The sequence below is a fragment of the Coffea arabica genome, chromosome 7e (assembly GCF_036785885.1).
Source record: "Coffea arabica cultivar ET-39 chromosome 7e, Coffea Arabica ET-39 HiFi, whole genome shotgun sequence".
Classification (NCBI taxonomy): domain Eukaryota; kingdom Viridiplantae; phylum Streptophyta; class Magnoliopsida; order Gentianales; family Rubiaceae; genus Coffea; species Coffea arabica.
The window spans coordinates 19,487,853-19,511,910 of record NC_092323.1 but is presented as its reverse complement, the minus strand read 5'-3'; the positions used below and the strand labels follow the sequence as shown (position 1 = coordinate 19,511,910).

At 34.1% G+C, this 24,058-nt stretch overlaps 1 protein-coding gene across 13 annotated transcripts; it reads left to right on the top strand.

Annotated features, from left to right (window-relative positions):
* The first annotated feature begins 3,929 nt into the window (after positions 1-3,929).
* Positions 3,930-18,495, top strand: LOC113702015 (outer envelope protein 80, chloroplastic-like). Of its 13 annotated transcripts, XM_072058778.1 has the most exons (18): positions 3,932-4,509; positions 6,992-7,637; positions 10,209-10,410; positions 11,728-11,817; positions 11,963-12,045; positions 12,180-12,274; positions 12,369-12,438; positions 13,270-13,363; positions 13,481-13,565; positions 13,675-13,710; positions 14,320-14,473; positions 14,543-14,680; positions 15,840-15,910; positions 15,998-16,076; positions 16,196-16,311; positions 16,464-16,611; positions 17,363-17,432; positions 17,908-18,495. In XM_072058778.1, the coding sequence occupies exons 5-18, from the start codon at positions 12,022-12,024 to the stop codon at positions 18,060-18,062; spliced, it is 1,335 nt and encodes a 444-aa protein (XP_071914879.1). In that variant the 5' UTR covers positions 3,932-4,509; positions 6,992-7,637; positions 10,209-10,410; positions 11,728-11,817; positions 11,963-12,021; the 3' UTR covers positions 18,063-18,495. The 13 variants fall into 13 exon arrangements, with proteins under 13 accessions (XP_071914875.1, XP_071914874.1, XP_071914873.1 ...); XM_072058774.1 differs by lacking the exon at positions 10,209-10,410 and having other exon boundaries at positions 3,930-4,492; positions 7,006-7,637; positions 11,649-11,817; XM_072058773.1 differs by lacking the exon at positions 10,209-10,410 and having other exon boundaries at positions 3,930-4,492; positions 11,649-11,817.
* Positions 18,496-24,058: the final 5,563 nt, after the last annotated feature.

Below are 24,058 nucleotides of genomic sequence, written 5' to 3'. Positions count from 1 at the left end.
AAAGGTTCTTTTTCTTCTTTCATATAAAGGTGTGCTGGGGGCCACTTCATGTTTTGCTTTGATACACAGCTTGTTTGTCAAATCTTTGATATTTGATAGTTCAATTCGATATGTAATTTGAGTTGCATTTCTTTGACAAGTTGTCATCGGTGTTTTGTGCTTTTCTTCTGCTTCGTCTGTACTTATTTACAAATAACTATCTATCATTTTGGTTATGAAAACTCTTGTGAAAAGTTGGAGATTGAGATGTCCAAATTTGCTCTTCTTAAATGTGGCTTTATTTGGTGTTAAATTATAAAGTCTTAATGGGTAGCATAATGGGTTAAATTATATCGGTGATGCATAATGGGTGAAATTATATTTGGTGTTAAATTATTACCAGGTGATGCATAATGGGTAGCCGGATCTTTTCTCAATACTTAATGCTGGTTGTATTACTGACTCGTAGACAGGTGATACCGGTGAGCAAAGAGACAAAGTGACCGGTGATCAAGATGAGCATGGTGACAAAGTGACCGGTGATGAAGCAACTGAGGGGAAGTAGTAGTAGCGGTATAGGTAAAGACAGTTTTGACTATAGGATACCATGGTTTTGACTATAGCACCTTGACCCAAGTAGTAGTATAAGTATATACAGATACTAGTTGCGTTAGTTTATTGCAAAAGTGGAGGGCCGAGCTCTGGTACGAAGTCGCTTATTAAACCTACTGGTGAAAGCGCTGCAAAGATGAAATCGACAAAAATTAATTTGAGAGTCTTTTGACACTTTTTATTTCTAAAAAATGTCTTTCATTTTTTCACTTTTTTTTTTGGATAGTACAAGGCTGAATAACGTGTAGTTGGTAAATAATAATAACTTGGAAAAAGATGTGAATTTTTTAAAATATTTTTAAAACAAGTTGTTCATTGACTTCTTGATTTGATATCAAACTGTCTAGCCGTCTAGCCTTAAAACTTACAATGAAAAGTGCAATCTGGACGGAAGAACACGGGATGCATGAGACAGAAATTGGTCTGAACTGCCCTTGTTTGCACCTTTAGAAATAGCAAAACCGGCCTTTTTTAATATAATAATAAGTGTATATAACATAAGATTAGAGCCTAGAGATGAATTTCAAAGTTTCACATAGATGATATGTTTTCTGATTCTAGATGCTGAGGTAAGGAATTTTATCACCGTCCATATTAATTACTATTTACTAGGCAAGTTTAATAGTTTATTTCTCACAATTAAAATACTCTTAACCGAACAAATATGGACCCCACAATCTTAAAGTATAATTATGAATTCCACATTCTTCTTCAGGGCATTCCCACTAGTGAAAACTCAACTATTAAATTTGTCAAATACTTGGTCTAGACTGTAATAAAATTTCTCAGCTGAAGGTTGTTGAGGGTGGGGATAAGTATGACCAAATTAATATTCCTTAGATTTTGAATTATCAATTTTAAAATTAAATAATTAAAATTAACGTCTCAAGTTGGACCAAGCATTAAGTGAAGAAGCTTCAAACAAGGATTATAAAAGACGAGGAGGTATTAATCGCGTGTTGCACGGTGGGGATAAAATTGTGAATGTCCAACTTACTATAATAAGCTGGAAGACCAGACCTATATTGCAAGGACGTTACTATGCAGTTACGGAAAAATAGATAAATTTTTTGAACTGCATTTAATAAGGTTGAAAAACACTACAATAAGACCTCCCCACAAAGGAGACAAGCACTGCGAATGGTATTAGTTTGAAAAGGTATAAATGAGGGTTCTTTCCTGATGAATACTATTTTTAAGTCCAATTCGTAGCACATACATAGAGATAATGGGATGTATTTCCCCTCTTTTAGTTTCCCTCTTTTTTTCATAAGCCACGTAATCGATAGAAAGGGCAGACAATTCTAAGTTTCTGTTCCAATTTCTTGAAACGGGTTTCCATAGCTGTTGATAGCGTCTAATTTGTTAGGGAAACATGTGCATGCTCACTTAAATATAACATTATTAAAAGTTTGGTAAAGTTAAGTTAAAATCTTGAATTTAGTCTAATGAGAGGTTCTTTTCAATAGATTCATTTGGTTTGTTATAGCTATATTTTAGATTGATCAAATTTAGTATTGGTGAGAGGGTACGTGAAATTTCGAGGCACATATTTACGTGCATAATATTGAAGGCTCATGCACTATACTAACTTGCAAGGGATTGGAACTAGGGATGGCAATGGGGCGGGGGTGGGGGGGGGGATCCTTCCCCTGTCCCCTGCCCCATTGCCTATTAGTTACCCCCGTCCCCCGCCCCATCCCCCGCCTCGAATTCCCCCGTCCCGCCCTCACCCCGCCCCGCATCCCCTGTGGGGGCACCAGCGGGATTAAAAATATTTATTATATAATTTATTATAATTAAATTTGAACAAATAATCAAGTACTAAAATATCAATATATCACCAAATTATTATTCATCGTAACTTTACAATTGAAACTCATAAAAATAATTAAACAAAAGTTATTTGAATACAATATAATATGATAAAAAATTATAACTAAAATAATAAAATTTGCACTTTTGACACAAATACAGGGTTCGTTTGGATTAGTTGTTTTTGGGGTTGTTTTTCAAAAATTATATGAAAAACTTTTACTGTAGATGTTTTATGAATTATTTTTAGATGTATTTTTAAAACATATTTTCCATTATTTTTATAATTTATAATTTTTATATTTTTATAACACTATACATTTATACATTTATAAATAAATATATTTATATATTTATATAAAAATACATAAATGTATTATATTATATATATAAAAATATAAATATATTTATATTAAAATACATAAATGTATTATATTATATATAATACATAATATAAACATATTTATAAATGTATAAATGTATATTATTATAAATGTATAAATTATAAATGAATATTATTTAAATGTATAAATGTATAAATTATAATTTTTTATATTTTTATATTTATATACATTTATGCGTTTATAATACATTTATAAATATTTATAAATAAATATTTTTATATAAAAATATATAAATGTATTATATTATATATAATACATAATATAAATATATTTATCAATGTATATTATTATAAATGTATAAATTATAAATGAATATTATATAAATGAATATTATAATTTATAATTTTTATATTTTATATTTATATACATTTATATTTTATATTTATATACATTTATGCATTTATAATACATTTATAAATAAATATATTTATATATTTATAAATAAATATATAAATGTATTATATTATAAATAATACATAATATAAATATATTTATAAATGTATAAATGTTTATTATTATAAATGTGTATAAATTATAAATGAATATTATATAAATGTATAAATTAATATATTATAAATATATATTAATATTATGTATAAATGTATTAATATAATAAATATAAATGTATAATAAATATTATGTATATTAATATAAATGTATAAATATATATATATTATGTGTAAATGTACATTTATATAAATGTATAATATATATAATATATATTATGTATATATTAAATATATAATATTTATATAAATGTATAATTACATATGTGTAAATGTACATTTATATAAATGTATAATATATATAATATATATTATGTATATATTAAATATATAATATTTATATAAATGTATAATTACATATTTATATTATATATAATATGTTATTAAATATATTATAAATATATAAAAATATATTTTATACAAAATAAAATATTTATAATATGTATAAATAAATATATTTAAATTAATATAATATATATATCCTATACATAATTGAAATATACAAATTGAAATAAACATATTAAATATGTATTTGGAGTTGTTTTTGATATATTGTATGAATGCGTGTTTTTAGAGTTGTTTTTGAAATACCAATTTATAAGGAATCCAAACGGACCCAAAAGAAAAGGAAAAAAAATGGGATGAAATTAGACAAACGAACTCTGCTAAACCTCCACCGCCATCTACTTCTCTTTAACCCTAAAAAGCCTCGACCGCCGTCTCTTCATAATCACCGGAGACGGAAGGTGATTGCACCATTGTTGAGTAAAGGGCATAGGATGCTCCCAATCTGGATGGGTTACGTCAAGGAAGAAGCGACCTTGGACTGTACCTCAAGTTCCGAAAGATAGGCTATAAGTAAATGGAAAACTGGTATGCGGCGCTTATCAATTCTTTCAGGCGACTCTGTAGCCGCGCACATCACATAGAAAGTTCTCCTACGCGATATCACTAAGAAATCCACTTCTGGGATTCGAGGGGTTCAAGTGCGTAATACTAAACTCAAGGAAGAGGGCTACCCGAGACGGAGCAGGGGAAGAAGGGGGGCCAAATAAGGTTGATCGTTTCCTAATTGCGATTGCCGCCGGTCATCTGTCCATCAACCTCTAACCTCCACCCTCCACCGCTGCAACACCGCCAGTTTCTTCAAATTTCAAGGCTTAAGCAACGCACAAGGTGTCGAGTTCAGTCTGGTAATTTTTAGAATCTGAAGCTAATTGTGTTCTTCATTTTTGCTTGATGATGGAAAGAGAATCGTTATGCTCTGGACGTTATTGTGGGGGAAAAATAGATAGAATAGAAGAATATTTCTGCCCTTTTTCTCTGGACATTCTGGAAGCAACAATTTGATTATTAATTAAAGAGTTAATTCGTCTAATGAGTAGCCAAGTGGAACTAATAAAGGTATTAGGTGATAGCTTTAAACTGCTTATTAAATTCTAAACTTTCAATTTTGTGGTAATTGACAAATATAGCATGCAAGTTAGATTACAAAAAGGTTAAGTTCTTGCATGCTAGTCTGGTTTGTAGTGATCTTGTAGGCTATTTTAGACCTTCTATGTGTTTTTTCTGTCATGGCAATTTATAGTCTGGTACTTTTTCTAGCATAAATGACTAATTACATTCATGAAATTTGTATAACTTTACATTTGGTGAATTGTTTGGTGAAAGGGATATAAATTTGGATGATTGGGTTCTTGGTTATATTTTGTAAATTTGATTCAGGGATATATATATATATATATAACGTATTTATAACATTATCCGGTTCGACCTCCTATCGACCCCGGTCGAACCCATTGACCCCTGACCCCTGAACTTGGCCGAGTCAATTCCCGGTCCAAGTCTGAAAACATAGTAAAATATTTGTTGACTAAAATAAGAATAGATTTTTCATTCTTTCGTTAGACAACTTGCAATTGAAGAACTAAACCTTTACGTATTACTGATTATACAAGGAAAATGGAACTTGTTACAAAATAATGGCATGAGAGAAGGAAAAAATAAAAGAAAAAGTGGTAGAAAAGTAAAAAGGGAATGAGTCAAAAAAGAAGAGAAGAAAAAAAATATTGCATGGGCACTTTTGTCCAAAAAATCAAAAGAGGAGTGCATAAAGCGCCTATTAAAGAAGTTTAGGGGTAAAGGTCAATTGAGGGCAAAGTTCAGGGGTTTAGTGCATTTAACCAAAAAATAAAAACATCAAAAAGAGTTGGTAGGTATAATGATACATTCAACGAAACTACGTCGTTTCTCTCAGAAGCTTAACAATCAACGTTTCGGACCCTTAGCCGTTTCACCTCACTCAATCACTCCAAGACATTCACTAAATTCAAACTTCAATTTGGAATTCGAACTTTTCCCAGAAAATTTTCGCAATTTCGGTAAGTTGTTTTAGTCTTTTTGCGTTTATTAAATGTATGATTTCGCTGATTTTGTGTTTAATTCTGGATAAAAATGTTGGTGTGTGTATCTGAATGGGTGTAGCCATCTGCATTGGTATTCAAGCTCTGAATTTTACGGTTTTATTCTACTTTCGAGTTGTGGTTTTTCTGCTTCCTTTTTTGTTCCCCCCCTTTTTCTGGTACTTAAGTTTTCCGATGAAAATACATGGCTATGAATGTTTATTGGTATCTGCATTGCATTGGAATCTCAAAAATTGGCTGTTTTTGTTTTATTTTGTGGGTTTCTGTCTTCTGCAGTGATATGTACTTAATTTTGACTGAATAATGTGAAAACAACGTAATTAAGCTGGATTAAGGACTAATGTAAGAGAATATTTGATTGAAATATTCATTTAGGTAGGGATTTTCCGTGTAGAGGTCTATCAATGCATATTTGTTTGAGTATTAAATGTAGTGTTCAATTTAATTTGTTCGAGTTTCATTCTACCGATTCTTCTGTTCTTTTTTTAGTAAGTGCAGAATTTTTTTTTATTTTTTAATTTTTTCTGTGGTTGGGAGTGTCTTGTTGTCATAAATTTTAGTATTTTTCCCTGATAAAGGTTGTACGTGATGTTTCTAATTTACTGCAAATTAAGATCGGTTGTTAGTTGAGAAATATCACACACACAAAAGTTTTAAAGAACATGGGTAGTTGAGAAATTTCTGAGTTGTAATGAGTTCTAAAGTCATTATAAGACAATTAAACCTTGACTTTTCAATGTTAATGTATTGACCAAGTGTACTTAAAGGTGCTATTTCCAGGATTTGGTTACTTTCACTTCTTCTGTATAAAGTGTAGCTTAGAAGGAGTTCCTTCACCCTGCTGGTTTCTCCAGCTCTGTAAGAATACATGATTGAATATGATATTTCTTGCCTCAAAAAAGATATCCTTTTGTGCTTGTTTCTGTATAGTCCTGTAAACTAGTGGGCTTATCTGGAATAGTTAAGTGGAGTATACAATTGCATCAGGCTGAAATAGTGAAATTTTCGACAAGCTAAAATGATATATCATCTTTGAGCTCCTTGGGTTTCTCATAAATAGGAATTTTTTTCTCTGGTACCATTTTTCAGGTTGTTGGAATATGTTTAACTGCTGATTGAGATATAACTGCAGAGATTCCATTATGTCTAGACATATGTTTTTCACTTTTTTCTTCAGAATCTGTCTCGTCACTGACATGGGAGTCATTCTCCTACCTACTCTAATCCCCATAAAACCCTAACAATTTTACAGCTCTAACACTGCAGAATTTTTGCTTTGCTCCACAATGCCAAGAAACGATGACGTCCGCTTCACTTCTTGCTCTATCAAGCTTCCACCACTTGGTCACAATTCCTCTATCACTTTCTTCTCAAAGCTCCAATTCACCTCTCAATTCTTAATCAATTCTCTAATGAAACCCCAAAAGTCTCTCAATTTCAACTTTAACCTCAAAAAGAACTCCATCACCAATTTCTTTACTAATTTCCCTAAACCCCTGAATTTGCTTAGTTCCTTCCGTTTTCACCCTCCTTTGAAGTCCTCCCTTCTCTGCTCTGCTTCTCTTGCACTTTCTGATGGTGGTAATGCCGAGTCTGACTTGAGTGGGTCCACAAATCAGACAGTGCTGAAGAGTCCGAGTCAGAGTCAGATTACAAGTCGTGATGAAGAGAGGGTTTTGATAAGTGAAGTGTGGGTGACGAACAAAGATGGAGATGAACTCGAAAGGAAGGATTTGGAGAGTGAGGCCAAAAATGCTTTGAAGGCTTCGCGGCCGAATTCAGCGTTGACCGTTCGTGATGTTCAGGAGGATGTTCATCGGATAATTGCTAGTGGATATTTTGCCTCTTGCATGCCGGTTGCAGTCGATACCCGGGATGGCATTCGACTGGTGTTTCAGGTACTCTACATTCCACAAATACTTGTGTGCTTATTTTATGTCTTTATGTTTTCAGCAATTTTATTTTCTTTGTATGGGGATTGATTAAATATAACTCGTGCATTTGTATTGTCATTTGTTTGCTTTTGGAATGAAATAGAGAAAGTACAGTCGATTTTGGGGATTGAGAACGATGTAAATTTTGTGGAGATGAACTTGGGAATAGTTCCTTTGGAACTTGCAAGTTTTAAATAGCGCACATTGGAGCAGAAAATTGAAAGTACTTTGGAAAGATTGGTGAAAAGGGTGTTCTTCGAGCTGTATTTTTACAGAAATGCATTCATAATTCCTTTGCATTACCTAGGCTGAAGTTATGTGGTCTTTATGCAATCCCACAACTAGCAAGCCCATCCTTTTTGAAAGCTTTTGCAAACTATTTTAGGTTGACTTTGGTGGTCAAAGTGACATTATCAATTTTCTCAACAAGAAAGTTGTTGAACCAGTGGTGTCACTGTTGATTTTATGGCATGCGTGTTGGAGGGGGCACTTGTAGTTAAATGGCCTGCTCTATTTTTTTTTTCTTTTGAAATAGACAATATCAATAATTGGTAACAACAAAGTTTTTAACTTCCATAAAGCTATTGGATTTTATGTGAACCTTGGTGCACACAGTAAAATGAGAATATTGGTTTGGCAACATGTCAGAATCATAGTTAGAATTTAAGTAATGCTGTGAAGAAGGTCTAAGAAGTAGATAATATACTTCAATTACATCCAAGCTGTAGTGGATTCAAAGTGAGGCCCCTACCCCCACAAAATTCCACTAGCATAGCCGTCAACTTTTCCAAATCTTTAGCTTTGCCCCCAATAAGTTTTTCAACAGTGAATGTATTACTCCAAGATCAATTGAATAGTTTTGTAATTTGATGTAATTGGAATACTAAACAATCCAAAATCAAATGCTTTTTACTCCAATCATTTAGTTTCCTTGGAAGTCATTTGATTTATTACCCATCAGTTAAGTATATTGTCTGGATTTTTTTCCAATAAAACAAAAAATACATTTTGGTATTTAGTGCATATGATTAAGTAACTGCTCTGCTCAATGAAAGATAAAGTGAAGATAATATTTTCCAATGCAATGTGGGTGATTTTTTTTTCAGTATAATACAAGTTTTCTGTCCTTGTACCTAACAATATTGCAGGTCAATGAGCAATTTAAAAATATTAAGTATGCTTTTGAAAGGAAAATGATTATTTTTACTAGTAAGTTTGGGCATGTCATTTTGGGTTATACTAATCATGCTATAAATGTATTCTTTTTACTTTGTCACATAAGTATTGTTGTTGTATCTTTTAGAAAAAAATAAGAAGAAACCCTAATACTGTTTTTGTCCCCACTGGAAACTAATTTTGGCTTTGCCACTGCATCCAAGCTTTGGTAGTCTTAGCTAAACCGGGAGAAAACCTTAGCTGAGACTGATTTGTATTCACTGACTGCCTAATTGGATTCCATTTGTCTGAATTTTTGTCTTGTGTGACAACAAAATCTCTAGGGGCATCATTTGCAATTACTTTTTAAGAGTTGAGTGCATAGTATCAATATTGATGTTGTATACCTGTGTTAGCCCCTTGTCTGTAAAATAAATGAAGGACTTTTAGAATACTCGTAAAGTCAAGGATGTTTTGTTTTGGGTGTCTTTTTGGTTAATAAACTGAAAAAAGCTGAGCTGAGAGAGAACTTTTTATTAAGTCTTTGTATGAAAATTGAATTTTCTCTTCTTAGATGTAATTCAAACATTTCAAATATGAACTATGGACAAATGAATTCTCTTTTTTTTTTTTCTTGGAGGTTGAGCAAAAGATAAAACTAGGTTTTGAAAATTTTTTGTAGTTGCAAAAAGGTATTAAACTGACTGAGCTTGCCTTTAGGTTGGAAGCTTCATTAGGCTTGTTTTCTTTTTGTTTTGAAGCTGTCAACCGTCGGCTTTTATGGGCCTTTCTTTTTTACCCTCCCATGTCTGCCCACACCCTTCCTATCCCTAATTGCTAGGCACAAGATTCAAACTCTGCATCTAGTCGAGGGAAAGACTCCAAGAGTCCTCCCTTGACCACTAGTCTGTTTTAGTTTGTTTATTAAATTATTTTGAAAGTCTCTTTATTAAAGAAAAGAAATGAGGCACCAAGAGGGTGCACAAGCCAATTTATTATACTAACTATTTTACTCCACAATGTTGTGTTTCATCTGGGATCGTGCTATGGATAAGAACAACATATTCCATGAAACAATTTCAGATGTTTCTTGTTCACTTCATTTTAGGATCCTAAAAATGTATAGACAAGCTATGTCTCAAAGTGCTAGCTTTTTTCTTGTATAAAAGCTTTAGCATATCAACAGATTACATGCCTTGGCATTTTCCACTGAATACTACAAGTCACTAAGAAGTTAATCCATAAATCGAAAACCTATTGGTCAGTGAAATAGAGATGATAAATCATTTGTTTCTTCATCTTTTAGACAAAAAATAGCAGTTCACATTGATTTTCTTTCTTTTTCTCAAGATATTACCAGTTAGGATTTTTGTGCCACAGCTTCCCAAGCTAAAAGAGCTACTGTTTTGGGGCACTGCTCTTCCAAATCCGTTTCCACAGGAAGAAAGCGCATAACAATCTAATTGAACCTATAAATTCACAGAAGGAATTAATGCTCAATTTTCTCCTGATTAAAGCTGAGGGAGGTGGAGGGGTTGAAACTATGGGAGCGATTATTTTCAAGCTTGATGGAGCCAGGTAGGTGATGAATGTGTGCTTAAATAGGACGCTTTTGTCATATTTGAAGAGTTAGGTCCCTTTCCTTGAGAATATTCAATCTTGAAGGATGAATACAAGCCCTGTCACTTAGAATTGCACTTCTTTTAAAGATTCTTGTATATATTCACTGAAATAAAATTTTATTCGTCTGCGTTGTCTGGCAAACCTAATATAGTGCACCTTGCAAAAGATCAATGTTTGCCGACGGGCTGTTTGTTGGCCACGGCTTTTGGGGACCTTTCATCCCTCAACAGTTTTAAAGGCTGATTGTAGACATCTTTCAGTTAAACTCATTTGGAAGTCACTGCATAACCACTACAGTTATGAATATTTCTCTATGTTGGTTATGTTGTCCTACTCCTTATGGTTCCTTTTTCACATCTGAGGTGCTTTAACTTACCAAAACTTACAGTTTGATTACTTCCCCAGGTAATTCCCTGCAAATCAAATGGGCTATAAAATATCACTTTTTGTCTGGCCATTACATTGTAATTCAATATCTTTATTGAAAAAAAATTGCTTGCTGTGAATAACATCCACTCTATACATGAAAGAGAGAGGAAAAGAATAAAATCTTGATTTCTTTTCATTTTTTTTTAGTAGGAGAGGGGTAGGATTTAAGAAACAGGGAGGGGAAAGGGGGGTTTGAACTCAGGACCTTTAAATCTTGGTGCCTCAGCCTTAGCGTCTAGGCCAATGCCTCCTTGGCTAAGTAAAAGATTGATTCATTTCTATCTGATTGATGGCAATTCTTAGTTTCTGTAAGATTGGGATCCTTGCTTTCTATATATGCACTTTCACTGACTTTTGCCTATCTATGGCTGAATGTCACCAAAAAAGTTTAGATCAAGAAAAAGTGCAAAAAATGTTTACCAATAAAATTATGTACATTTCTTTGGACCCTGCTGTCATGCACCATGGGCAAGCCCTACAGATAGGTGGCATGCACCTGGTGAGATTTATATGTACGGCACACTCTTTGCTTTTTCATTTTTTGGTAGTTAGTCACTTATTTGTGGCACAAACAATATATTTGTCAATAAACCGCAAGAACCTATATTGGCCCTTTTTATTTAATTCTTCTTGTTAAACTTTTGACCCTCAGTTCCTAAGCAGTGGGCTGTTATGGGATTGTAGAATTTTTTTATAGGCTTCCTTGAAATGTTCATTTATTTAGGGGTTGGTTGCATGTCATGTTGAATAAATTTCTGATTACTACAGGATACTTCTCGGTTTTTTAGACACAGAATTTTCTGTGAATGTGTAGTTATTTGTATGAGTTTCTTGTGGCCCAAGGTAGAACCAAACCAAGAGTTCCAGGGGTTGGTGTGTGAAGGAGCTAATGTTCTTCCATCAAAGTTTATAGAGGATGCCTTTCGTGATGGATATGGTATGTTTTCTGGTGCATATTGACCCAAATACCTGAAGCTTGCAAGAGCGCCTCTGCTTCTGCCGTGAATTCCATATTACAAATATTTTAATGTATAGCTTTCTTGTGTTTTGAGTTGCACTTATGTTTTTGTCAAGTCATGCAGGAAAAGTGGTTAACATCAGGCGGCTGGATGAAGTTATAAACTCCATTAATGGTTGGTATATGGAGAGGGGTCTTTTCGGCATGGTTAGTGTCTAATCTGACATGAACAAGGGTTTCTCCTTTGTTTTCCATCTTAAAGAGTTATAGGACTTCGATAATTGTGAGGCCATCAAGTTGACAAAGAGTTCATATCTTATTGAATCTTGATCTATTTCTAGGTATCAGGTATAGAGATTCTCTCTGGTGGCGTTATTAGGTTACAGGTTTCAGAAGCTGAGGTCAACAATGTGACAATACGTTTTCTTGACAGGACGTAAGAACTTGATGCTGGACTGTTATGCTTATCGCATACTAAATTTTCCTCTTAAGGGTGATTTCATATATCCTAATTTTTCCTATTACTGCAGTGGAGAGCCAACTGTTGGCAAAACAAGGCCTGAAACAATACTACGCCAACTTACCACGAAGAAGGGACAGGTTTAATTCATAGTAACCTTATTAATTTACCTGATTTTGGTGTGTTTATTGGCTTATTTGTCCTTGAGCTATCAAGAAACCTCTTTATTATAAAGTATACTACTTTCTTTTCATGGGGTCCTGGATCTAAATGCTCTGTGAAAAACTTGATGCCAAGTTTGTTGAATTGATCATAGTGGGGAAACATTCTTGAAACAGTTCAGGTTGGCATACTGGTAAAACTGCACATATTTCACCGGGGTCAAGTGTGTTTTAAATGGTTGTTACTTAAATATAGCAATGCATTTTCATTGTGATGAGGAAATCATGATTTGCCAATTCTTCTCTCTCTAGATGATTTTTGGACTTATTTGAAGTAGTCTCGTTTTTAATGCTTCTCTCCTCAAATGAACTTAAAAGAGTATTACACAAGTTCCACATACCACAAACTTTATTTGTTCAACCATGAATGGTTATGGTCAGTAATCAGAAGCTGAACTGCTATAATTACGCTTTATAGAAGCATTAAATATTATATGTCTACATAGTTGTTTTGTTGAACTCCAAAGACATGGAAGCTGTCATTTTGTGCATATATCATGTTTCACTTTCCAGATATAGCATATTTTCTTTAAGAATATGATTTAGTTGACTTCTTTGTCCATATTTAGTAGCAATCATTCTTAGTTTCAAGCCTTGTACAAGATTTAATCTGGATTGGCAAGCAATTTTAGTATCATAATTTTGGTGTTACCACTTTGCCTTTACTTTCTATAGATGCATAACATTGTTGGCAATAAATTTTACATTTTGCTTCCTTTTGTGACTTGGTTCTGAATTTTTCTGATGTAGGTGTACAGTATGCTGCAGGGGAAAAGAGATGTGGATACCCTGCTAACTATGGGTATTATGGAAGATGTTAGTATAATTCCTCAGCCTGCTGGAGGTGAATCAACAGATAACTTTTGCGTAACATTCTAGATGCTTTATTTGTAAAAAATTGTGACATATATCTCTGTACTACTTGTTAATGTTTTCTCTTTTTCTGGGCATAACTCTGCAGACAGTAACAAGATTGATTTGACATTGAATATCGTAGAGCGCAAAAGTGGAGGGGGAATCTCAGCTGGTGGTGGAATTTCAAGCGGGTATGTGTATAAAAAATGTGATATTTAGCATGGGCACATGTACATACAGGTATGTGTGCTAATTTTAACGTCTTTTGCTGCAATTTACTTGTTTGACTTTGTTTTGTAGGATAACAAGTGGCCCTCTAGCTGGACTGATAGGAAGGTAATCTTGCTGCTACAAATGATTTTTCTCAGCATAAAGTTATTGTTTTCTTGTTTTAGCTTTTGCTTCAAATTATTTTAGCATGCTCTTCTGATGACTCTCTCTGTCTCGACTGATTGATTTTTTATTTTCTTTGGTTATTACTAGAAGTACCACATCGTAATGAGTTTTTCTTTACTAAGATGTTGGCTTTCATTCTAACAACACTATATAATTGGTTTGATCAACTCAGAAAATGAGGTGTTGTATACTCTTTATTTCTGAGTATTTGAGGTCTTTCTAATTGAAATTGTAAATGGATTTCATTTCTCATAAACAACCCCTCTTTTACTTGTACCCAAATCCCCCTTGAAAGAAGAAAAATTATCTGGCTCCTGATTGGGATATCTGTTAAGCTAAATTTTCATCACGTTATTTATATGCTCTTGTAAATGGGATCTATATTACACTTCATACATGTTACAATTGTCTGAAAGACCAGCATAGAGTCATCTTGTATTAAAAAAAGAATTCCGTGTCATAACGCTGTTGTGCTTGTTGTGTATCTCAGTACATGATACCTATTTAAATTTATAAAGTATGCTGCTTTATCATATTGTTTAACTGCAGCTGTGCAATTTACCACAAAAATCTATTCGGGAAAAACCAAAAGCTTAATGTGTCATTGGAGAGGGGGCAAATTGACTCAATATTCAGAATTAACTATACGGACCCATGGATTGAAGGAGATGATACAAGGACCTCAAGGTCAATCATGATCCAGGTATTAGGACTAGATCAAAATCTCATCTTTTACTTAAGACTTTCTATTTGACTCAGTTTCTTTAAATAGAATTCCAGAACCCCTACACTTGTTCATGGGAACCAACCCGATAGTAATAGCTTTACGATCGGGCGTGTAACAGCTGGAATTGAATACGGCCGGCCATTCAGGCCAAAGTGGAATGGAACTCTGGGAGTTATTTTTCAGGTAATTTCCTGATGTGCAGTTATGTGCCTATTTCGTTTAGAAACTGGTTCATTATTTCTCTAGGCATTTCTCTGTGTTTATGTGAATAACATATATGGCAATCATTTAGTTTTTGTTGTTTGGTATCCTGGTTGAAATTGAACTAGAATGCATGAACTTCTAAGAAGTGCATGCTAAATGTTTAAAGGGCAATGATATCCACACAAACTTAGCTTTTTGCACATACCTATCATGTTTCTTCTTGCCTACCATGCATGCTTGTCATTTGGCCTAAAAAACACTCAAAGGGTGTGGGAAAAGTTAAAAAGGGTGTATTAATATCATACCCATGTTCAAATCTCAGCTTTTATATCTGATTCTTGGCTTTGCAAGGGCACACTTAGTTAAAAAGGATCAGAGAAAAGAATATAGATGCTGATCATAAAGCATAGGACTGCAAAATATTCGAGCTAAACTCGACTGATCGCTAGCTTGCATGGTCGAAAGCTCAATTTGAAGTGATTGAGCTCAAATTGCTTGGCGACCTCGAGCTTGATTACATATTTGTGAGGTTCAGAAGTTTGTCAAGCTCAATGTATCTCTTCTACACACACTCATTTTTTTTTTTATATATTCTCAAGTGTGTAATTTTTCGCACTTTTTATTTAAAAATGATATATGAATGTTTTTGTGCTACTCAAGCTCGAGTAGGCTCAAACAAGCTGACCTCAATTGAGCTACTTGCAAATTGAGTCTCTCTTACTCACAAACTTATTTTTCTTGTATTCTGTACTTTTTAAATGTGAATTTCTTCCTGCATCGACCTGATGTTCCTTAACATGTTATGCTTTTGTCCGATCCCACAAAAATGTTGATGTTTCATAAGTATCAGTAACTTTCATTTTACTTCCCATTTTTGTACCTTATTTCCTCTGACAAAATTTTGTTGTTGTCAATGTTTTACATTTGCTGGATTTGTATTGACAAATGCTGCTATGCTTGCAGAAAAATCATGATATAACAAAATGCTAGTTTTCCTCATTGTGCATTATGCCTTTGTTGTTAGGTTCATCATTCTTCACTATTTGTTCCTTATTTTACTATGCTAAGTCGCTTAGGACATTCTCGAGTGTTTTGCTTGTTGATTGGCTTCCTTGGCAACAAATGTTCTATGTTTCAGCGTACTGGTGCTCATGATGACAAAGGCAATCCTGTCATAAGGGATTTCTATAGCAGCCCACTTACAGCAAGGTAGGCATTTTTTTATGTTTGCTACAATTTTGGTGACTGCTAGGACTACAAAATTGAGCATCTTTTCATGTAATACTTTTGCTGCAGTGGCAATACCCATGATGACATGCTACTAGCTAAACTTGAGACTGTTTATACTGGTTCTGGAGACCCAGGTTCTTCAATGGTTGGTTATCTGAACTTTATTGTAAACTTTTCTTGATCAATCCTATGTTTTGGTGTTGAGTTTCTAGACTTATTGACCTGCTGCATTAATGTTTTGGCATTGTTGAAATTGTTGTGCAGTTTGCTTTTAACATGGATCAGGGAATTCCTGTTTGGCCAGAATGGCTATTTTTCAACAGAGTGAATGCTCGTGCGAGGAAGGGTTTGGTGCTTGGTCTTGCTTGCTTTCATTTAAGGTACTATCCGTGTACACTTTTTCATGAAGTATTACCTAGATTGGGTTGGAGCTTTTGGTTTTCAATGTCATGGTTTAAGTCTCACAAAAATCAATGTCTGTTTTATACTGTAAGATTAGCTTATTGATTGTTTTGGTTTCTCATCTTTGTAGTTTGTCTGGTGGACATGTTGTGGGAAATTTTCCACCGCATGAAGCATTTGCAATTGGTGGCACCAATAGTGTGCGGGGTTATGAAGAAGGAGCTGTTGGATCAGGTCGGTCTTGTGCGGTTGGTTGTGGAGAAGTTTCATTCCCTCTGGTAGGTGGAGAACCTAAAGTTCGATCCTCAGAATTTGCAATAGTGGATTTTTTTCCTACTGATTCTGTTAATCGCCTTTTATAAGCTGGCATAAGAATTTCTTCCAAAAGTTTTGCTGTGTAATTTGTGCGCTATAACACACATATGGATATGCACGTGTATATATGTACGCATTCTCTAATTCGCACACGTGCACATTGTCTTTGTGTGTGCATTGTCATAGATTTTCCTTTTTCTTTTGATGGTATTTTGTTTTCATGATTTTTAGTATTTTTGTTTCCATTTTGTGGATTATATTTAAGGCACTGAGGGTGTAACATGAATGACATAGGAAAACATATTTATGAAGAGAGCTATGTAAGTTGGCCAAAAAAGGAAGCAAAAGAAAGCAATCTCTGGAAGAACATTCCTGAATTCAAAAGTAAAGGGTATTCAAATGACACTTTTAACGTTCTTAGATGTTCTTTTAAATCAATTGTGCTGTGCTTCCTTTCTCTTTAAAGTGACAGTTTTTAATAAATTAGCTCTTTTATTCTTATTGCTACAATAACTCCAGCTCAACAAAAGACCTTTTAAATCATGAGTGATGTTTCATTGTTCTCCAAATCGCAGCTAATGGGGACAACCAAACTCTCTTATAACCTTGCATTGTCAAATCATGATTTGTGGTTTATCCTTTGATAATGACTCTAATCTCTATGAGGAACTACTCCTGTTTAGAATGTCTTGTAATGAATTCAACTATTTGCAGACAGGGCCAGTTGAAGGGGTCATATTTGCTGATTATGGAACTGACCTTGGATCTGGAACTACTGTGCCAGGTATGCCTTTCTGATCTTCAATGTCTTCTCTGCAACTTGTACTCTTTGGCAGGTTAATAATCTACTCCGCATTACTTGTTTGTGTTGAGTAGAAAAAGTTATTCAGTAAAGTGGCACCAAGTTTTTGATGCTTTTTGCACAGTTCTAGAAGCACTCAACTAAAGCTGCTGTTAAGTGAGCCTCGAGGGTTGTCTGACTTCACCATGGGTGTGTTCCATACATATAAGAAAGTGGGTTTAAGAAAACTTGAAAGAACTTGTGGAACTAAATATGGATAAGATTTGATTGAGCATTTGATTCTTAGTCTAATTGCTCTTCCAGGCAAAGTGTGAAATGGTTTGATGGTATGATGCCTATGCTATTGATGTTGCTAGGTCTTAAAGGCTTGCTTTTGTATTCTGTATGATGATTATGTACTTAGGTCTTTGACAGTATAATGATTCATGATTTACGTAATTGAACTTCATAAATTCAGGTGATCCTGCTGGTGTAAGGCGAAAGCCCGGCAGTGGATATGGCTACGGGCTTGGAATCCGTGTGGATTCTCCTCTGGGGCCTTTAAGACTTGAATATGCATTTAATGATCAACGTAAAGGGAGGTTTCACTTTGGGGTTGGCTTGCGAAACTAAAATGTCCTTGCATGTACCACTCACTCTCTCTGATATCATTTGTTGCTTAAAAGTGCCTAAATTTTGTCTCCTGGAAATAGCTGGTGTGAGGATGAAAAACAATGTTGTTGCCCTTTTCATGTGGAAGCAAATTGAGATAGATTTACCTCATTCAGGCATAATGACGCAGTCTTAAAGCTTGTTGAGCCCACTAATCATGTAAATTTTGGTACAAAGCAATTTTCTTTTTTCTTTTTTTTTTTTCAGTTTAATCTTATGTTGTAGTTTAAATACAAATTTTGTGACAATCAGTGGGAAGGTACAAAATATCTTAATATAGGATTTAGTTTCTAGGAAAAGCAAATTCTGCTGCCAGTTTTTTTTTTTTTGGCCTTGCCCAAGTCAAAAATCTGTGTTCTGATGGAACTTAAGTTGAAAATCTAAACTTGCATCCTTTCTTCTCTTACCGTTTACCCCTTTGTTGCTCTCTGATGTTGAACTTCGTCAATAACCACTTCCCTCAGTTTTTTGCACGGTGTTGAAGATCAAAGAGGCTTTCATCTCCATTGTTCTTGAACCCAAATGTAAGAAGTTTCTGGCAAGAATGCTAGGACATGTGAGAAGTAGTCTAATTTGCACTTTGCAATTTGACATTTTCTGTCCTGCGCAACTTCGTGCCAAGGGATATGGCTAGAACATTCTCTTACGTTTGTATGTCATATTTGGTAGAAAATACATTTGTACCATAATCATTACTTTTAAACTGCTCTCCAACAAAGGGGTTTCAAGTTGGCTAACAGCTATATGTCATATCCTATGGAAAATACAATTACCATATTCATTATGTTCAAACTGGTCTCTAGCTAAAGGGTTTGCTCGAAAGGAGAGAAAAATATTGAAACTATTGCAGCATATGGAATTTCTACAGGCAACTTTCACTTTCCATTCATACTCTAGTAAACTATAGAAAATTTCCCCGTGTTTAAAAAATACCTAGAAAACCCTTTTATGGTTTGGAACTAAAGTGGAATTTGGATATTAATGGTTCAAACTAACGGATAAATTCTGAATGATAATGCTACCCTAAAAGAGTATTCTATAGATTTAATAAAAATTTAGTTGGTTCAAATGAGAAACAAAGCGTTTTGGGGTTTATCAATATTTTAAGATTTAATGGATCAAAGTGAAATTACTTAAAATTCATTGGATTTAATAAAAAATATTAGTGGGTTGAAATAACGAAAATGTTAGAAACAACAAAGATGAATCATGATGTGGCCAACGTTCATTGAATACTTTTATGATATTGATCCACGTTATAGTGTGAAATATCTTAAGAGAATTCAATATCCACGTTATACTTTGGAACATGTACGTTTGGTATTAGATAGTATTGGCATAGTTGATACTTTTCATAATTTGATGTACATTTATAAAAATAGTTGTATTTATGCATTAAAATAGTGTACAGGAGCAAAATTTATCCATACAACAAAATTATGTAAATATGCTCCACATCATGTAAATTGTGCGATAACTACACAACCATATAGAATTCCTAACCGTACCTATCCTGAACCTAAAAAGTTTCTACTTGTATCTACTTGCCACACACCTAGTAGTTCATGCTATGCATGAGTATCAAAAGATGACGCCTAGCAAGCTATTTCTATGAAAATTGTTTTCAACGTTAAAGGACTGAGACGTCTCTAAATACTTTTGCGCAGATGAACTCCTAACCGACAATTGTATGTATCTATCCCTTCAGAAAATTTATCAGGGTTCGAACTAATTACTTGACAAGTTTAGTAGTTAGTCTTAGATCAATGACAAGTTTAATGATAGTATTCTAATTCTATCACTTTAATCACTTCTTTTGGTTTCACTATCTAATGATCAATAAGTAGTGTTTCTGGCACGGTTGGTAGTTGCTAGGGATATGGAGCCTCAAGAATCACAGATACGATTGCTGGAGGCCACCACAGGTGCCGGGTAGGGGCAGCCGTTGCTACCCTAAAGAAGTGAAAAAAATTGAAGTGTTATGAACTTTTACCTTAAAAAATTATTTTTAATCTTTCCTACATTATCATTGTATACACTGACGGTTTTATGTACCGCCATATCATTTCAATTTAAATTTAAACACCAAATTTTATATTTATGATACACATCTAGATTCGCAAGCGGATATACTAACGGTGTATGAAAAGATTTACCAAAAAAAAAAAATCCCACTATTCCAAGACAAAGAATGGCCTTTTATGTTATAATTTTTATTTTTTTGGTTTAATAAATGTCACCGAGTGATCTATCAATTCTATTTCCGAAATTTATTACTGGGCTATTGAATGGTTTGATTCAGATTGAAAATTAGGTTCAGGGATGTAATAACTTTAATTTTTAAATGTCAGGGATGAATTTGCTTTATTTTAAAAGTGAGGGACGAAAAGAATATTTTTGCGAAATGTGAAAGATGAAACAGGTCATTTTCCTTTTTGATTAAATACTTGACCCCAAATTTTAGACATGCTATGCAGTAAACGTTATACATGTTCAAAGGCAAATGCTGGTGGTGTAGACATTTATTTATGTTGCAGCATTTGATTATGTTGTTCCAAGTTCTTTGCCGATCAATTGAGGATTTGGGGCAGGAATTGGGCTAGTTCCTTCGATTATTGGCCAAAAAATAAAAAATCGGAAGAATATTGTTCTGACATAACATGGGTATAAAACTATATCTGCCAAGCATAGTCAGTCCGGCAGGAAAGAAAAAATAATTTTTTTTTTTAAATGATGGCTGCTGGGCTTGCGGCCAAGCTGTAAATTTTTTTTTTTTTTTAAATATGATGAAAAAGTGCAAGTAAACATATTTACAACAAAATCATTCTCTAATACATTTACACCATCAATTCTGTACTAGTTAGTAGAGGGCTAAAATTAGTGAAATAGGGTCAATTGCCTAGTCAAATTTCTACGGCTCTAACTAAACAGTCTTTTCCAAGCAAAGAAAATCTGCTCCAGCAAACAATCACATAGCCCAACGTAGATCATCAATTGTAAGTCACAGAAATTGTTATGTCCAAACAGATTATGAAAAATGAGCACCCACCAAAGGAACTTGGTTATTTGCCTGGCATCCACTTCAATGGGGGCTCTTTTTTCCCAGTTAGCAACGCAGCTCTTTTTCTTAATCCTCTGGCTCCGTTTCCACATCCGCTGCCACCATGTAGCCATCCATATTGATTGAAATAACAGAAGCAAATGAAAATAAAAATTCAAAATTTACCCAACAGAGAAAAATATGCTGACCAGCAATTAGTCAAAATCCTTACTAATTTTAAGACTAATATCACTTAATAAATTTCAAGAAATAATCTACTATACGTAGTATATACTAACCATTTCTAAGATAGAGGATATATCTAGCTGTTTTGCAGTAACCAAACGATCACAGCTAAAAATGAGCTAAAACCACAGTTAAAAATGCCATTAAAATCTACATGGAAAATTAAAAAAAAAAACACACACACACAAATTACATTCAAACTAATTTTTATTTCTTTTTCCCTAAAGTCAGACTATTTTTCTTGAATAGTAGAAAGGTCAGCTAGCATAAGTATAAAATATAGTATACCCAAGAAAGATGCAAGAAAAGGCCCTTTATCCATGCTGTGGCCACTAGAAATTGCTTAACTGAATCAGCTACAAATTTGATCACCGAGTCAAGAACTGATTCATCATGAGTTTCCTCTTCCTCCTCCTTTTTGGTTGCTCCGAAACATATGGATAAAAAAAAAATTCTAAGCCCGGCCAACATTTAAAATTTTTTTTTCCTTTGTTGGCAAGCATAGTTTCGTACCATACCTATGTCAGAACAACATTCTTCCGATTTTTTTTTTTGGACAATAATTGAAGGAATTAGCCAAGGAACAGTCAACAGAGAAACCATCCGGACCAATTTTGTCCATTTTGCCAGTTTGCACACGATTAACTCACTTTGCATAACATATAACTATAGAACAAAATTTTGTGGACCCCACACATGATGTGAAAAATGATTTATAAAACGAAATTTGGACCTTACATTTTTTTTTTGGTCAAATCTTGGCCATCAACCTTTCAGAACCGTTGCTTCCTGCAACCGTTCCTGCCCCAAATCCATCAATTAAGGAGACTAGATTTTGCTGCTGCTAAAAATTTTGTATGGCAAGCAAGGAACAGATGCATCTTTCAACAGAGGAAGATACAGCCTGTGCAAGTGGTGCATGAAGCAGTGAATGCTGTGTGCGGCATATAGGCTCTCGTACAAAAGTGACTCAGAATAGGGAAGATCTGGATTTGATTCTGGAATGGGGGGAGAGATCTTCGTTGTTTACTGATTTTCCCAGATTGTTTGGCCCACATTCAATTTTATTAGCTCTGATGTTATCTTATGAGTGTATAGACTAGTCTAGCCTGATGCGTATAAAGTTCTCTGATGTATGTATATACAATTTAATGTAAAGCTTCCTTGTCTATCATGAAAAGGGTTATTTTGTGGCAAAATTTTTTTAATAAATAAATAATAAATTAAAGGGTTTAAAAGGAAAAACCATAGGGCCCAAGCTTCCAATATTGCATGGAAAATCATAGTAACTTGAAAAAGATGAGACTCGATGAACTAACCTAAAATTTACTTTAAAAGAAATCCCTCCGTTATAAATATTGGATATGCAAGAATTCAAGAGAAGTACATTCTAAAGAAAAATAATAAGTATCTATTACCATATTTTTCCGGGCTTGCGACATTGTCAAAACAGATATTTTCCCACTAGAGCAATTTTTATCTGCATGTCTAAACTACCGTTATTAGATGGTCAAAACACCATTTCGATTTTGATCTTTCCCAATCTCGCTCTGTCAAATTCAGTTCCCTTTACACATCTCTTAGCCACCTTATTTATCCCTTTCTTCACCAAATTAAAAGCCCTTTCACAGCCACTTCAAAATCCCTCAACTCTCTCTACTCAATCTAACTATCATCCCAGCCCAGAATTCTGAAAGAAGCAATGCCGAAGGTGATTGCAAACTAAAATATCAGAGGGTTTTGATGGTTGTACTTATGTTTGCAAACTAAAATATCAGAGGGTTTTGATGGTTGTACTTGTGTTTGACAAGTTAGGTTGGAATCTTCCATGTTTATGTGTTTCTTTTAGCAATGGATTTCTTCTCCTAATTTAATCAAGAAATCTTCAGACATCTTCCACAAACAAAAGTTAATAATGTCATAATGCATAACAAGGGAATAATGCCCATTTGAATTGCAATTGAATATTGGATAATGATGGCAGTGTTGTGGTTGTGGTGGCCTGGTTCTGTGGCTGCTTTACGGATGCACTTGGGTTTTTAATCAGTGAAAGGAATCTGAGGATGGCAAATAAAAGAAAAGGAGGGCCAAATTTTGAGCAATACTTTATTACAAGATTTTGGTTGATTCCAGTGATGACAATATGCTATTCTTCAATATTGGTAACGATGTTTATCGAGGAAGTGGTGTATGTCAGAGGGTGCTACGATTGTTGTAACATTGAAATTGAAGGATAGAAAGGCAATTTCGATGTTTAGGTGAGATTTGCACTGGTTGGCAAATTTGTGCTCTAGCAGCATCGCCAGCCTATCTCTCCGCCCTTAGATTGAGGGTTCAAATCCTGAACCTAAAAGTTAGGGATGGAAAGGGAATCGCGTAAACCTTCACTAGTCACAATAAAGAATTATCTTTGTTAAACTATTGCACTTATTTTAGTACTTGAGCGAGTGAAACGATTTCTTGTTCTGGGGAAGGCGATCCTGCAATGGCGTGGGGAGAGAAGAAACAATGTCGATACCTAGCATATCAACTGGAGTGGCGAATAATCACTTCTTCTTAGGGAGAGAGAGAGAGAGAGAGAGAGAGAGAGAGAGAGATTATGGGTTCTGATAATACTTAAAAAATCTGGACATTATTGAATTAAAGGTTTCAGTGGAGACTGTCAATGGGC